Here is an 18166-nt window from a genome sequence, read left to right on the forward strand (position 1 = left end):
AGGCTTATTACGTTTCCTGTTGTGCTCTGATTTGAAATCTTTTTCGTCTTGCTATTCAATCCACGTCTTTAACGCAGGTTTCAACATTTTCCTGCTTCTCTATGTATATTTATAATATTCGTTCATTATTTGTTAATGAGTCAGGCCACAAAGTGCCTATAGATTACATTTTAGTAGCAGCTACACCATTATATTTGTTGCGTAATTTATTATAGAAGTATGATAATAATTCGTAATTGATCGTGATATCGAATCACGATAAAATAAACAAGATGACTCCATCACCGATAAAATAGATCGAAAATATCAGCTGGATACGGGTAAACAACCAACAGAATGTTATTGTACACGCGAAAATAAATAAAAGATTTGGAACAAAACTGTCCCGTTTAAAGCTTCGTTTTAAGAACATTTCAATACGTTTACTTAAGAATTGGACCGGTTGGTACACGCGTACTTGTTAAATTTTCATATTTCATTTTGTCAGAAACAAAGCATCGTATGAAAGAATGTTGGTCCATTTTTTATTTGCTTATTCTTAGATAAGAAAGGAAGAAGTAGATAAGAAGGAAGGAAACGATTAAGGAGAGATGATTTACCGTGGATCCGTGTAATCTCGAAGTAGCATTTCTCGTCGATTAATTTCGTGGCCATGATCGTTCGTGCTGTTATTTCTTCGTTAGAACATCCGGCGGCTGTGTTTTTCAGTTCCCCCGCGAGAGGAAGTCGAGGAAAAAGCAAAGTAAACGACGAGTACAACGTGTCAAAGAGGAAGCTTGGATATTTTTCTTATCTCTTTGAGGTTGCAACGTGGTTAGAAAGGAAGAAACGCTTTTGAAGTTGGATTTTATGTTACGCGTTTCTGTTTTATTCGCCTTATTCGTTTTATGTTGTATCTTTCATTTTATTCTTGTTCTATTTATGTTCATTTCTATGAAGGCAGGCGAACGAAGCGGTTCTTTATGAAAAGATATAGAACAACGTTTTTTCATACGACGTTTCGTTCTCGAGAGAATCGAGTTTGAAAATTTATCAGGAATACTCGAACGCGGTTAACTTAGAAACGGCAATGGATAATCGACATGAAGTTATTCTACGCGTGGAAATAAATCGAAAACGTAGAATAGAATTATTCCGCAAGACGCTCTGTTTCTGAGAAAAATAAATTTGAAAATCCATCATACGCGCGTACTAAGCGAATTGCTTAACTAAGCACGTTCAGATTCTATTTTTTTGAAAATGAAACCTCAAACGGAAATTTTATTCTACATTTTCCTCTTATTTTTTTTACAAGGAACCACCCATAATCCCTTTGTACATGCTATTCGTACATACCCTGTATGTAACTATTTAATGCATAAATTTTAAATCAAACGTTATACTCTCGCGTAAAATATCTTCAATAAAAAGAAGTCGCAATATCACTTTTCTAATGGCAAATTTAGACGGACAACTTTTATTTTATTCTTCTAATCGAATAATCTATCATTGGTTTCCACTAAACGATCATTCACGCTTTAGTTAATCACACTTCGATTATCGTACTGTTTTTTAAAATACCACGAACGAAGACAAACTGCAGTTTCGTTCTCCAAATACAGACAAATACATATTTGCCAACCTAATATGCAAAACTGCAACGAATCAACAGTCTCTCATCTTCCATTTACCTCGGGTAAATAGTAGCTTTCAACCTTACTCGATTGAACGTTAACCGTAATTAACATAATCTGAAAATCAACTGAGCATGTTCACCGTGCGTCATTCCAAAAGGCTAAGCATTACAATCAGATATCCTGAGAAATTTCGAAATGGGTAGAAAAGAAAACGAACTGGAACAACTGGCCGAGGTCTTTCTATTATTTCTTCACCCTTCGTTCTTTCCTCTCGTTCCAACGAGCTAAATGATTTGTAATCAAAGTGAACGAAGTTTAATCCACGCAATATGATTTTGATCAATGACAGCGCGATTAAACGACAACGATTAAAAGAGAACCAACGATTTTAAAGATAATTATCTCTCTATTCTCGAGATTTCCAAAATTTTTCGCGCTGGATACGGAACACGCGTGTTTTCGACTTTTTGTAGGAAATAAAGAAACGACATTTAGTAACAAGTAAGTGGAATCTATAGGGAAAAACAAGTTCCATTTTCTACTTTTTTTTTTCTTTTTTTAGTATTTTCTTATGCCAGGTTTTATTAACCCCAGGTTATCAAACTTGTCCATTTTTCTTTTTTCTTTTTTGGAGTTATATAAACTTGTAACTCTATCCGTGTTTGCAACTATGCTGCGCAGTTACGTAAACCTTTCTCATCCTCTTCATAATTTTAAAAATATTGTTTGTTTCAATATCAAAATATCGAAAGCTATTAAAATATTCTTCTTCCCTAAAAGTTTTACCTTTGGCTTTTACAAAACTTTAACTATTTTTCTCAGCCTGAGAGACCTTCTCTCTGTTTCATAATAAAATATTTCTTTTTAGTCGCAACCATGAAAAATTGATGTTAAAACGAAAAAACGTACAAAGACGTATTTATCGTGTTATTTTTCTCTGCGATCGTCACAAATATTAATAATTGCCTCGCGTATGGTAATATTTAACACGTGAAATTTATAGTATCTACTATATTCGTCTGTCAAATTACACCGCCAAAAGCTTAAAAATCGAGAAACCTAGAATAATTAACGAAGACTTTAACCAACACGAGGATCCTTGTCGGTACACTGCGAGATACTTGATAGATATTATAAAAACAGCATTTTAAAGTGATGACGTAAGACAGATATCATCTGAATGGTATTATAATATAATGTGTAAGCAAAATACCGCGCAATCTTTCTGACTACCATTTCGCAACGTTGTCTACCATCGACGAAACACGACTAGATGGTTGTCGATATTTTTTTTTTTTTTTTTTTTTGATCGATAAGAATCTAAAATTTTGTAAAAACTAATAATTTGGTGAGAGTCATAAGACAAATACGATAAGTTGTCCATTGTAATTTCCTCGATTGAGAAGTGTTTGATCGAATCATCGTAGATAGATAATCACGTAATCGAAGTAAGATAACAAGGAAGCGATATAATTATATTTAAGAAAAATACCGTTACGTTTCCGATTTTCTCCATTGTAAATAATACGATCACGTTGAAGCGAAACAACGTTGTCCTCTATAATCAGATAAATTGAAAACTTTTGAACGAATTGCCATAAACGATACAGTCGCGTTGAAGTGAAATAACGAGGAGCTAATACGATCACATTGACGCAAAATAACGTAGTCCCCTATGATCCCCTAGATTGAGAGCTTCTCGAGCAAATCGTCGTAAACGATACGATGACGTTGAAGTAAGAAAATGAGGAGATTCGTCTAAAGTCTGTGGAACGTTCGATTATCCCCCAAGAGCAGACGATGGCGCGTTGGCGGACGTCGATTTAACGCGACGCGTTTTGCTTCCTGTGCATGGAAGGGAACAACGGCCTGGTTTTCGACTCGGCCGTGTGTCGTTTAAGTATTCGCGTGTGACTGTCCTAATTGCGCGATACACGCGTGTTACGCGAGCGTATCGTGCAAGCTGATGGTCCGTTCCGAGCGTTTCGCGCGAGTTAGCCGTGCGTCCACAAACGCTCGATTATTAACGATACGTGGTCTGACTGTCATCAATGATTGAGTCGACGCAACGAGACGAATACCAAACGAGCTTTATATTCTATCCCTTTGGCGAGCAAAAGCGAAGCTTCTAACACGTACACTCCGGTCCATAAATATTAGAACGTTTGCGGGAAAAATTTGAATAGCGTTCGAATATTTTGAAACTCTTTGCGGAAGATTTAAAGAATTTTTTAACGCCCTAAGAAATGCCATAAGTCTATTTCTTAATTACTAAAACTATAATGCATAGATACGAATGAGAAAGTACATTTAATGAGAAAGTAAATACACTACGAATGTTTGTGCAATTCATCTTTTTATCAACGTAACAAATGAATGAAAACTAAATAGGAACTTACTTCATCTTGTCAGAATGAATATTTAACTCTATACATCTCGTATATTTTTGCGTACCACTTGTATTTTGTACATTTTTGCGTTGCTGAATTTTCTAGAAATGCCACTATCTATCTAATATCTACGATCTAATGACAAAGAATGAAAACAAGAAAAGTACGATTCTATATAACGTTTTGACTAATACGTAAAAATTGCCTAACAAATTAATCTAACGCATCTGCAAAAATGCACTCTGAATGGCCATGGATCGATCGACAAATTATAATTTGTGCGAAATTAATCTCGAAATCGTATGCAGCCTGTAGATTTTTCAACAATGCATAAATATTCGCAGTCTGGTAATAGAAGTTATTTTATCGAGTTAGAAAAAACGTTACAGCGAGAGAACAATTTTTCATTGTTTAACAAGCTTTACGCGTTGATGCGCTTACAAAGCGTAATTATAATTTTTTCTCTTCAATTTAATCTTGCTTAGCTAACGAGGTATCTTGCAGGTATCGAGATGGCAATATAATCGCAGACAAAGTCGGTCGATTCGCTGCAGGCAGCTCGTTTAACTAAAACGTCTCATCGCGCTTAACCCGGTCGCTTAACTCCATCGCCCTATAAATATTGCTACGAATCGCTGCGTGGGTGCGATCCTTTTACTCTCGACCGCTTGCCTCTTTCAACCTCTACTCTATCTACTACAAGCGTTTCAATGTAGGAAATCGCGTCGATGGTTGTAATTTATTTGCTGCGATCCAGATTCGTTCTATAAAAATTTTGATCGATTATGGTATATCGAAGTCGAAATCGACTTTATAAAAATTATAATCTTTTTTCTTTGTACAAGTTTCAACGTCGCATCAACCGCACCTTTCTGATTATTAGCGACGATGATGCGATAAACGCAGAGAAAGAGAGAGAGAGGGAGATTTACTAGTTAAATTTTGTTAAACAACGATATATCTTCCAGAGGGGAGACAACGCTTGAATCTTGATTTTTATCACAGAGATTAAAGTTCCTTTAGTCTGGTTCTTGTTGCGAGAGTAATTTTATTTAGCACGATTTAAAGGGATGTGTTTGACGATAATTTAACTATTGAAGATGTCGCAGACTGGTGGGTTAGATTTTCAGGTATGCATGTTACTAATTCTAGGTCTGCAATTTGATGTCTACGATCCAGGTTCTCGGTGGCTAGATCCTTGTTAAGAAATTCCTCGTTCACTTCGAGCATATATGAGACGGCAAAGCGTTTCCGCGTGATGTTCTACCCGAGTCGGAGATTTTTCTTGGAAAGATCTCAAAGATCACTCGTAGGAATTTTTTTCAAGCTCTTTGTTAAAGGTACGAGGTACGCGCGTCCTTTGCCACCAACACGAGATGGGATCTATGCAAGGGTAATAGTTTTACCTTCGTTAATTACAGATTACTTAATTACGCATGATTTATTTCCAATGTATCAAGTAGGATTTCATCGTTCGTTGATCGATCAATGATAATTTAGATCGCTCTTTTTGAGCCGTTGGTTTCTTAGAGAATTTTGTTTAATGAATATGGTTCGCATGATTGAAGTTACGTTTCGATTTTGCAAACGATGACTTGCTCGATGCTATCTTAGTGGGGTGAGCCTTTCACCGCGTACGAAGATGATCTTAAATAGAGATAATGGTAGTGCGTCTCATTAATAGAGTCGCACTGGAGATTAACAACTTTAAAGACAAAAAAAAAAAAAAAAATTGCTATGAGCAATCGAAGGACATTGGCTGATAGCTATTTCCATAGCAGACACTTTGTTTTACAAATGATTAAATTATCATTAAAATACCAATTCCATGACACAGAAACGAGTATCATCCAATACGTTCCTTCTTTCATATTTAATGATCTTCCATCGATCAACGATTGACCTAATTCATCGTCAATGCACGAATAAGGTTCAAACACAGTCGATATCGTTTGTTACGCGGATTATCGAAGAATAAATAATAGGTCTCTGGGACTTTAGAACCTATAGAACTTAATTTTATACTATGCAATTAATAATTGTGATAAGTAAAAGAAAAACTATTGAGAATTTAGTTCTCAGGGAGAACGTGTATTTTCTTCGAGAGAACTGCTAAAAGCTAAAGATCCTGAGAGGAATATTACGAAATAATATTTTGAAATAGATACTTAGTTTTAAATTACTCGTTAGAGTACATTAATTAGAACCCATAAACTATCAATTTGCTATTTTCTGGCATAAATGAAAGAAGCTGTCATTTTATGATAGATAATATCGTTATATAAAATCGTTTCATGCTACAAAGCGAATAAAAGGCGACACCAATAGGTGCCTATTAATACTTGTACTCATATTTTCCAAAAGTAAATCGTCATTTCGTAACCACTAAATAGCAAAATTTTATATAAGAAGTCATATTTTTCTGAATCGCAAGCATTTTTGTATCTGCAAAATTCGGCATAAACGTACGCGATGCAAACACACGCAGAATATCAGAAATCTTTCGATATTTGGTAAGTGAAATCCAAAGACCAACGCATAGAAGATATATAATAATACGTGCAGTAAATTACGATATAGATATACAAAGACGGATAGCGAAATACGATATGGCTTTAAGGAACGAACAAATTAAGATACAGATGAATATAGATAAAATTAAATTAAGAATAAAGATAGAAAGAGAACGTATGGAGCGCGTACGTACACAAAAATATCGTAATAGGCATAAGTCTCGATACAATAAGCGAATACGATAGAAACAATAGACGAAACGAATTTCTATTTAAATTCCATCCATCTCGTTATGCCTCTAAAAGTATAAAAATGCATAAAAATTGGCAGTCTGATAATCGGCTTTTATTTCTGCACTCTCGTTACTTAACACGCTACGATGTCGAGTGGTTAGAAGCATCATAGCAAACAAGCCAAACCAACCAAGTTTGACATAACCGTAATTGTCGTTCCACGTAACCAGCGGTTTGCCAGGAGTAATACACGAGCACCGAAACACGGAACTTTCGGTGTTGAAAGAATCCAAGCATGCGTGACACGTGTATGTATACACGTATGCGTGTCTGTTTACGATCGTGGACGATACATTGCAATGGTATCTTACTCTCGAATCGCGAAGATCGACGAGAAGGATCCTCGACGAGTGAAATCGTCTCTGGTTCTCCCGCTTCTCTCCCCAGGCTGCTACAATTAGGGTTAATTAGCACGCGTAAGCGAGAAATCGCAATTGGAGCAGACACGTACAGCAACAGCATCAGTCGCTCTCTCCAGTCGACTTTCCATATGGTTGAGCTGGATGTCGTATAGCAAAACGCTTTGTCTTCAAACGCTCTGTCGAACGGCATGCTTCTTTGCTCGAGTATAATGAAACTTTCGAATGCGAATGGTAGTTTGCGCAGAGAAACGTAGAGGTCGATGGTCGTAATGGGTTTGCTTGAAATCTTTTCAACTTTTATTACATTCTTTGCATTATAATTATAGAATCGTGGTTATCGCGTTTTGCAGAATTTAGAGGAATTATCGGATGTTGGGATGTTTGAAAGATCGTATAGCGCAGTTGATGAATTTGCAATTTTTTCATTTTTGAGGTATATTCTACGTTGGAGCGGTAAAATATATTTTTCTTGCATAGAACCATACGATACTCGAACGGAAAGTATAAGGAAACTTTAATACGTCGAACAATGAGATATAATTACGAGATACGATTACGTGGAGAACTGGAATGGTCGACGATTGCAATTGATTTCGTTATTGAAATCCTTGTAATCTCGTGATTATTCTCTTACGTTATAATTATCGAATCTTACAGTTATCTTATTTCGAAGCATTCGGAAAAATTATCGTATGTTGGAATTTTCAAAAGATTGTCGAGCGGAATAACTACGTTTCGTACTTTTTACAATTTTTAAAATCTACGCTCTACGTTGAAATCCAAAACGCTTGACATCCTCTATGAAATAGAAAAACGCCGTGTCTCGTGTACTAAACAGTGTGGTTCTTCCATGGGATATAATGAAATTTTCGAATGTGAACATTTTTCCTAATCTACGTAATCTACGTAAAAAATTCATTAGTCGTGAACTAAAATTAAAATTTATTTTATAACATTTAAATATATAAAATTAAAATATATTTTTAGATACACAGATATATACTTATACGTATATCGTAACTTAACGCACGTATCTCTGTAAAAATTATAATACGATATCGCACGTTTACATTGAACTTTTGAAATATCTCTTTCTTAATAACACACCCTATATCGCGGTTCAAAATTGTTACCGTGGTCATTCTAATATCGGGGAATTTAAGCCCAGCACTCAAAGTCTAGACTTGTTACTCTCGATTCGTTATCGAGAGAGTTCCATGCTTCCAGATATTACACAATGGTATAGGGTCCTGATCTTTCGTTCCCAATAAAGATTGACTTATCGCCAAGCTGTGTCACGACACGCCCAGTCCCTAACCTTGACGAATTTACGGCTTCTGGGTCCAGTTTCTCTCAGAGTATAGTGGACTGCAGTTCGTTTCGGCCTGGCAAACTTACTCACCTCGTGCGCTGACTATACGCGGCAAAGCGACGCTTTCCAGCCACGAATATTCTTGTAGTTCTTTGATTTTTCAGTAGTTTTTGAGCCAGACAAAATGTTAGACAAAATTAATAGACGTTTTAATAATTCGGATGGAAGAGTTTACTACAAGTTATTGATACTAATAGCAATACTACTTGCCGCTACTATTTATTACTGATAGTAATTTCTATATAAATTAAACGAGTTAAAGAGATTGTTTCGATAATTTTAATCATATTATTTCTTATATTCGCGTTATATTTTAATCGTGTAGATTAAAGTCAATCGATATTCCTATCGAGTGATTTTCAAGTTAAAATCCTATGTTCTTCAAAAATAAAATTCCATCCTTCCGTACGTCACGTAACTTAAAAATAACGCAACCAATAGAAGCTATTTTGATCCACTCACCAGAAAAATTCACTCCACTCGTCGGAAAAATTTCTCTACAACGCAACAATGAACGATCAGTATTATCGAATCCTGCATGTTTCAATTTTCCAGATAATCGACGAATTTAATTTCCTCGTGACAATTTCAACAAACATAAGAGATCCAAGGAAATAAAAATAGATACATCTGATTATCATACACTTCTATTTTAGGGAGCGCTAGAAGGGTTAATCATCTTTCGCGATAAGTTTCGCGATAAGTTTCGAAATTCACTGATTCACGAATCACTGCGATTCTAAAATACGCCCAACGTAAGCGCGTGTCTCAAAATTTTTCTCTGTTGTTTGAAATTCCATCCGATCGCTGATATTATCGGAAAATCATTCTTTCCGCTTAAAACAAACATATTTTTCTTCTTTTTAAATCGAATTTAGTTAGAATTCTATCGTGTGGCGAAGCTAGTTCGTGATGGAATTCGAGATAACTTTTTTTTCAAATTGCAAGGACAGTTCGCTTATTGAGAGATCTGCGTGACACTTTCCCTTGCACGCGATATCCCATTCATCGAAACGCCTAGACGACTGACTTTTCTGAATCCAGTGGCCCAAGAACGACATTGGTACTTTTGTGGTACTTTGGTTTCCGTTTCGTTAGCAACGTTTTGGTATCTGAGGTTTTCTCTCAGATTCGTGATAAGAAAGGCTCGATTTTTACTTCGAATCTGAATTTCTGAAGAAATTAGAATCCTCCTTTTGTCCGAATATTTTACTTTTACTCAACATTTTTCACAAATATGCCCTTCTAATGGAAAGATTATAGTTAAGCTTAATATTGGAGATCTTTCGAAAAGGAAGATTTCTATTTTTACTCCAAAGTTTCTTTCGAAGAGATTAAACGTATCTTGCGAATGAAAATATTTGTTAAGATTAAAATTAGACCTTAATACCTATAATCCTCCCAAGACGCGGAAACCGTGTAAAGACTTCCATACTCGTTAAATAGAAATATTAAATAAAATATTTTCCTCGGAGAGCCTTAAAATTCCTACAATGATCCTGCCAAAGCACTAAACTTCATCCACTCTAAAACTTTCCTCAACTTTTAATCTCTCTACGCATCAACCCTCCTCGCAAGTAACCCTTCAGAAAGTTACTCTAAAAAGGAACTTACCTATTAACCAGTAAATCTTTGATAACTCGAATGTATCTTATTTATTAAAGAAAAACTATATTTATCAGATTACTTGCTATAAATTACAATATATTAAACGAATCTCAAGCTACAATAAATTATAATAGATTATCAATGAGTTGTGGCATATAACGGATAAGAAATCATCGGGGATCAGTCTTATGATATAGGAATGAAATATAGTGACATACTAATAAATAGATAAAATGAAATTTAATTCTACAAAATATACGAACCTCTTCATTTGAATACGAGAGGGTTTATGATTAACGTTTAACTTCCTAAAAATCAGTTTATCTTAATGGAGTCGATCAATTTGGCTTCTCATTTGAATATATAGAAAGAATTTATAAAAGGTTAAAATTTCAATTATTCCTCCAAACTTTCCTCATCAAATCCAAGAGCCTCGTAATCTCTCTTTCTCTTTCGTTTCCTTTCTCTGCAAGAAACCAGAAATACGCAAGACGAAGAAATATATGACGATTAGCCGTTGAGTCGGTAAGATGCCCACGGAGGTATTTGAATAGAAAACTTGTATATTTACATCGGCGCATGTTACGTGAAATATTTTGAAGTTTCATTAACATCGTGACAAGACTTTGCTATCACGATCGTCAAAATCTATAAACAAGTCAAAAGATACTTGTTGCAAGTATATATTTAGTACGTAACTAGCATACGACATGGATATCCACTTTGAGCATACAAGAGATGTTAAAGATGGTCCCATTAAATATTCAGGCTTAGAAAAGTAGCGAATAATCGACTGTTTAAATACTTTTGTAATCTCTGTGCAATATTATACTTGTGCTAAATGTGAAATAATTCCTGCATACATTTTCAGATTCGTTTTGAACTCTATCGATAATAGACCATGATAATAGAGTCTCGTAATATCGTTAATGAGATTGCAAAGTGCAACACGTACTCGAATACCTTCGCGAGTCTGTGCAAGTACACGCGTGATACGTCGTTTTTTTTTATTCATTTTGTTTCTGGAGAAAACTACGTTTGTACTTCCTGAGCCTCTGAATTAAAAGTTTCATTTGGATGACGTGCTTGTTAACACGTCGCCCGACAAAAGCGAGAGAGGTTCACCGACTAAGCTCTGGAACTTAAGTTGGACAGCGTCGTGCTAGCTAGACGAAAGAGCATCGGCGTGTTCGCGAGCGGCTGGGCGATGGCCAGGTAGAGGGAGGTGCAAAAGGTGAAAAACACTTTGCCATCAGCATAACCGGTTCCACGTATTCCGAGCCTGCGCGTCTCACTGTTGCTCTGGCGTCGTTGGATAACAAGGATTCGACCAGCAGAGAGGGTCTCTTAACCGATCATAATCGACTTTTATCTGCTACCGGTTATGCTATCGTCGATAGCGCAGCTTTTACGACACGTCGAAATCGTAAAATCGACCAAATTAAAATTTACCTTTAATAATCGGTTTACATTTAAATCTTCGAGCTTCTGGTTAAAATAGATTCATAGAAATATCTAAAACAGTAGAGGCTGGCAATCTCAAATATCGAATATATGTGATTTTGAAATTACAGTAAATTTTTACAGTAGCGTTCGTAATATAATTGGCTCGTAAAATTGAATAAACATCGAAGTTTAAGTGTCCGTGCATAGTACCTTTGCGTGATAAAAATTGATAAGAATCGGAAAAATAAATTTAAGTACCCTCTTCTCTAAGATTATAATCTCTATAATAACTTTAGTTTCGATTAGACGTTAATTGAAAACGATGGAATGCCGTATTTCGCAATCGATCGGATATTCAACGCGTTCGTCGATGCTGTTAGTCGATGAATTAACTTAACATTTCATTAGATTCTAGAGGCTATTATGCGTTATGCGTATATCTTAGCTTTGCTTCATTCCTATTGGCAAGGTCGCCACGTGACTTAGCAAGGTCGTAAAATCGGTCATGTAATCGTTTCTTTCTTTGCGAGAATATTGCAAGATTTGCCGTTGCTACTGCTCTACGCAACTTATTAGCTATTAACGTTAATAATTTACCATCTGTACATTCGAGTCACGAGCCATTGGTTATTAGTCATGCTCTTTTATTTTATTCGATACACATTAAACGTACGATTCTACAGATAAGTCCAACGTCTTCAATTTCATACGTTTCTGCCTGGATCTCGAATCTTAATGTCTTTTTAAATCTTTAGCAATTATCTTAATTGTCTCTAATTTTCTGGAATTTAACGCTCATCGCACCAAACGTCCATTACTAAATTCTTAATTCTATAACCATTTTCTATCTTAATTTTATAAAATTTTTACATTTAGATGTTTTACTTTTGCTATGACGGATGTTGCTACGATAAAATAAAACTTACAACTCAACGTGCAATACTTTGTAAGTAATACTTTGAGGAATAAACTAAGAGTAAATATAAAATTGAAAATGTATATACAAAAATACCATTTAACTGACACGGTTTAAGACAGCAGTTGAAAGCCATCCCCTCCATTTCTCGCGGATTATTCACCACCTTTCGTAATTCGTATCACGCTCCGCCACTTACACCCGGTTTATAAATAAACAGACGAATAAAAGCTGTCTCCTCGGCCAGGCGTGAAAGCTACCGCGATAAGTCCAGTATCGTTCTTGATACCTTGACACGGTCGACTCGTTCCACATAAGCTTTCCATCGTACCGTTTGTCTTCTTTTTCACTTTCCATATACACCGCTGAAATTGAAAAACGATCAAATTGGAAATTATTACCATTCCAAGCGCGAAAAGGTCAAGGATAATTTCGAAAACCAGAATCGTAATCGCGCGCAGTTCTATGTGTACGCTGTTTCACGATCACAAGGAGAAAATATAACAAGTAACATCTTTTATATTTTAAACGAATAAATTTGACGAATAATCGAAGTTAACAAACTACGAAACAGCCCGAGTTTACGGTTTCGCGCAAATTCATATTTCTATAAACGCAGTTAAAAAAGCACGTCTTAGGCAGATATTTGTTTCAATTGTTAAATATCGTTCTTTAGATATTTTATGTATTTTTACATGCGCGTTGAGCAGGGTCTCGTACCTTTTAATTTTCCACGCGTGTGCATCTAATTGCGTGAAAATCCGCGGTATATTAACGACGAATTAAACAAGATACGCAAATCGAAAGAACTGATTTTTTCAAAGTATCGTTGGTAGATTTGCGATGTTTTAAAATTCATGGTTTCAATTCGAAAAGAAAATGGTCAGAAATTTCAAATGGAAATATATTTTAGATTTAGTGCAACGCCCATAGAATTTAGAATGCAAGATTTCGTTTCAAGGATAATTTCACAAGAGCGGGATCGTAATAACGTGGAATTCAACGAAGACCTCTAACTCTAACCTCCAAGTCATTTAGTTCATGGTAATACTGTTCTGGATGAGCGATCGCGGGTAATAATCCAAGCTTAATGGTACACAGGAAAAGATTTTCCTCGATGGAAGAGCAATTATGTCGAAGATCATAGCCTCGGATTATCGACGAGTAAAAACAACCGTAGGATAATCTCTTTTTGTTTCTTTCTTGCAACTCGACTTATAAGGAGGAAGAGTTTGATTACGATCCTCCAGTTTCGCCGGTTGCGTCAACCGTCGGGAAAACGCTTCCGGTTATTATCGACTTCCTCCCAAACGTTAGGCGAACCGACGCGACTCGTCCCAGGAGATACTATTATGCTTTCTGTACTCTCGATCTTCGTATCCCTTGGAACATTCTGTATATTTAAGTTTCACTTTGCAAAGATAGTAGGTTGCAAAATAGTTTGAATAAACCAACGGAATCATTGTCACTAGAGTTAATATTCGTGGTAAGAAAGTTTTGCGCTTTTGAATATCAAGTCTGTACGTTCCTTCCTTTTTCGATAAATATGATTTAGATATTGGGACCGAACGATCTAACGATTCCTACAAAGACGTGAAAACGTCTAAGATCGTTGGAAATCGATACATCTTTCGGCGAATAATTTATTCAAATACTCCAATACTAATTTATCTCGTTTATTATACGTAGCAAACGATATTACCGCCAAGACGGTCTTTTTAGCATATTAGAAATAATCAGTTTAAAAGGAACCTAATAATCATCCTAATAAGACACGAAACAATTATAGAGAAGTAAATTTGCTCGGTAGAATTCCGCTTCTAGGAATTTGTCGGGGGACAAATAGCTTATACTAGTTCGTATAATAAGAATTCACCGATTCTCTGCACTGTCTACGATCTTTCCTCCGTACTAAGAATGTAGGATGCATAGTAGAAATTCAGGTTCAAATTAATAAAGTAGAAACTAAAATTTCATCGAAATAAATAGATTAGAGAGATAGAGAGATAGCGAGGAGAAAGAGAGTTTTGTTTTATGTTATTGTATTATTATAATAATTAGTACAATTGTTATAGTATTTTATAGGTAAGAAAATACATTCTCTGAATAATCATTGTCGAATTTGATTTCAGACGCAACACGATCGGACGTCCGCGCGAGTGGAGCCGGGGCCACAGAGCCAGCGTGTCCCAATCGATACGCAGCTAGTCGATCAGCATGAAGTGGCAGAACTGTGGCGGCGTAGGGTCCAGGTGCGTCAGACGCGCTCTGTTGTTCGTGTTCGTCTGGGGCCTGGTGATGATCGCAGCGGTGCAATTCCGTCATGCGGAGAACAGCCTCAGAGAGACACCAACGGCCGAAGAGTCCGCCAACGACCTTCTCCTCGACGACATCTATCGTCGACGCGAGATAATGAAGAACCGCGGCTCTTCCAGTCTTGGTCTCTCCAGATATCTCTTGCAAAGATCCTCGGCAGACTCCAGTTTTTCAAATTCCGGTGGTTCCAGCCTCTTAACCACCTTGACCACCATATCCAACAATCCAACGAAAAATCCTTCGGAGTTGGAGCCATTGTTGGATAAAAGACCGGCGAAAACAGAGGAAGAGCTGATCGAGGAAATAGAACAGAGGATACCTAGTCTGCCTTTAGCTTACTGGAACAAGAACAGCAAATATCCTGCTGGTCAGAGCAAGACTAAAGGCAATTATAGCTGTTCCAATCTGAAATATCCCTCTATCTACGATATAGAGTTTAATAACGTTTACTGGCAAACGATGCGGACCGGTAACGGCACGTTTCAATTGTTTGGTGCTTATTACGACTGTAGAAAGTTGTCGAGAATAGGGCCAGCCGTTAGGATCGTCGGGATGATCGATAGAATCGAGCCTATCGTAAAGACTCACTGTCAATTTTGGTACGACGGAGAAAGAGATCCTATCATTGTCAAGACCATGGAATATAAATATATCTGGTACCCTAAATGGGGTAACTACAAACAGGGAATCTATCAGCCGTACGTAATTGCCTGCAAGATTCCTCAGTCTCATTGGTCAAAGGGACCTCCGGCTTCTGTTTCTATGGTAGAAAAGAACTGCGACACTCCCAGCAATAATCTTAGAGTCATATACAATAAGCCAGAACGTAAAAAAGATTTTGCTGTCTGTGTGAAGGGTCTAGATTTCCTTCACGAGGATTTGTCCGTCAGGCTGGTCGAATGGATCGAGTTAATTAGCCTGTTAGGCGCGGACAAGATCTTCTTCTATCAGCTCCAGGTTCATCCTAACGTGACAAAGATTCTAGATCATTATCAGAAATTAGGAATGGTCCATGTGACCCCGCTGACGTTACCTGGCGGACAACCTAACGTTCCTGCTTTTCAACACATGTATCTGACAAAGAAGACCAATCACAAGAGACAGAACGAACTGATTCCCTATAACGACTGTTTGTACAAGCATATGTACGAGTATGAATATATTGCTTTATTGGATGTGGACGAAGTGATCATGCCAGTGAAAGACGCCACGTGGCAGGATTTGATGAAGAGGGTGCTACAGAAAGCGTTAAAGATTAGAAACGAGACTAGGGCTTCGTATAACGTGAGGAACGTGTATTTCCTCGACGATTTGTTGCACTCGCATGGGTACTTTAAGGGCATGCCAAAGTGAGTACCATTATAGTCAATATTCTATGTTCTATATTCTATATTATGCACATTATATAACTTATTTTCCTATGTTTTTTTTTTTTTTTATTATATTCAACAAAATAGAACTTTTTCTTTCCTATCGATGTTTTATGATAGTGTGACTCGAGTAATCCGTTGAATAAAAGAAAGAGCGACGATTCGTTAATTAAGAAGAAAGTCGATGGAAATTCGATCTTCATTGAGAAGATAGCTATCATGGAAAATATTTTGATCAGAATATAAAGGAAGTAAATCTCTCGATGATTATATCGATCGTCGTAATTACATGCGAGATCTTAGCCTTACTGGAAATTATGTAAAATTGTGAAATTTAGGTTGAACGTAATATCAGATGGTAACGTATCGATAATAACGGTATTCTTCGCGTTGGGTAAACGATCGTTTAGTTTCGAAAGCCGAATAAATTGCACCCAAGATACTTTTACAATTTCTTCTGTGTCATTAAAGGTATTGGCAAATTTTAACGTAACCAACTAAGTATCGGGACCCCTCTTTAATAAAATAACTATAGTATCGACTACGATGTAGCAACCGCTCGAACGCTGTCAGCCAATTCTGAACCGAAAAGAAGCAAAGCCAAGCGAAACGTAACGAAACCGTAAATGATCTAATATACGTTTCACGAATTTCCTTCCGCTTAATCCGTAGATCTTTAAACAGCGAACTGTTAGAGATCGATAATGAAAAATTTGAAAGTTTTACGGTTCAACGAGTTGCAAATTAAAAAATTTAACGAGTTAAAAGGTCAAAGATCGAAGAGTTTAAGAAATCAAACGATCGATAGATTTGAAATTTTAAGAGACCAAAAGTTTGAAAATTTACTATTTTTCAAAATTCGAGAATTCCAAAGTTCGAGAATCAAACGATTCAAACGTTTGAAAACTCGAAAATTTGAAGATGTATGAATCGGAATATTAGAAAATCTAAAAATATGGAAATTCGAGTATTTGGAAATTTAAATGTACAAAAATTTGAGAAGCGAGCGATGCAACGTCTCCGTTAAATTAATTCTTTGGTCAAAATTTCTCATATGTTCGCAGGTACATGCATATGTTGCAGCACGTCTATCGTTCGCAAAACTTTACGAAACCTAATCAGTACATCAAGTGCTTCCACAATCCGGAGAGGGTGGTGACCTTGCACAATCACTTCCCTTTGGCCTGTTTGGGCGCCGGTTGCACCAGTTACCCCATAGAGACCGAGGATGCTCAACTTCAGCATTACAGAGCGGATTGCGTGAAATCGTTGAAGAAGACTTGCGTCCAATATCGTGAGAACAGCGTGTTAGACACCACGATATGGCGATACAAGGACCAATTGATCGAAAGAGTCACCAGGACGTTGGAAACTCTTGGTTTCTTTGGACCGAGCTAGCGAGAATCAGGCTTCCTGACTTTCTATTTCGTGCGCTATCGACGACGAAGCTCGAAACCGAAGTTTTAGAGTCGTTTCCTCCGTTCGTCTCGTTTCTCCTTCTATCGATTTCCTTTAAAACGGTCCAACGTGCGAAAAGTTTGCTACTCGAATGGTCGCTAGGAACGCGTTTGCTTCGATCAACAAAGAATTTTTATCGATTCCGATGTTTAACTATACAAATTTTTTCTATAAAACTAAGTACGACGATGCCTCGACGAACAGAATATATCGATGCGTGAAATATCAACAAGTACCATATTCTAGTTCCGTGTTTTTACAAATACTTTGAACAAATTATTTCGTTAATAATTTATCGATTCTTCGCGATTCGACAAAAACTCGATGTGCCGTAAGAAAAAAAAAAAAAAGAAAGAATCGGTGGTTACGACAACGAAGCGTCGCGATTCACCGACACGTTCGAGGAAGAAAAGGCTGTGTAAATCGGACAGAACGTACGGCGACGATTAGAATAATCTATAGGATAAGGATAAGGATAGCGTTAATGATTTCTCAATTTGTGCCA

At 36.7% G+C, this 18166-nt stretch overlaps 1 protein-coding gene across 2 annotated transcripts in view; it reads left to right on the forward strand.

Annotated features, from left to right (window-relative positions):
• LOC139993683 (uncharacterized) overlaps window positions 1-17833 on the forward strand; it is a 65985-nt gene extending 48152 nt beyond the window's left edge. For both annotated transcript variants that reach the window (XM_072015623.1, XM_072015622.1), the window contains 2 exons: window positions 14650-16182; window positions 17268-17833. In XM_072015623.1, coding sequence (XP_071871724.1) covers window positions 14735-16182; window positions 17268-17601 — 1782 coding nt within the window. In that variant the 5' untranslated portion in view covers window positions 14650-14734 and the 3' untranslated portion in view covers window positions 17602-17833. The remainder of the gene's footprint in view (window positions 1-14649; window positions 16183-17267) is intronic.
• The last annotated feature ends 333 nt before the right edge of the window (window positions 17834-18166 follow it).

This window comes from Bombus fervidus, chromosome 13 (genome assembly GCF_041682495.2).
Source record: "Bombus fervidus isolate BK054 chromosome 13, iyBomFerv1, whole genome shotgun sequence".
NCBI classification, from domain to species: Eukaryota; Metazoa; Arthropoda; class Insecta; order Hymenoptera; family Apidae; genus Bombus; species Bombus fervidus.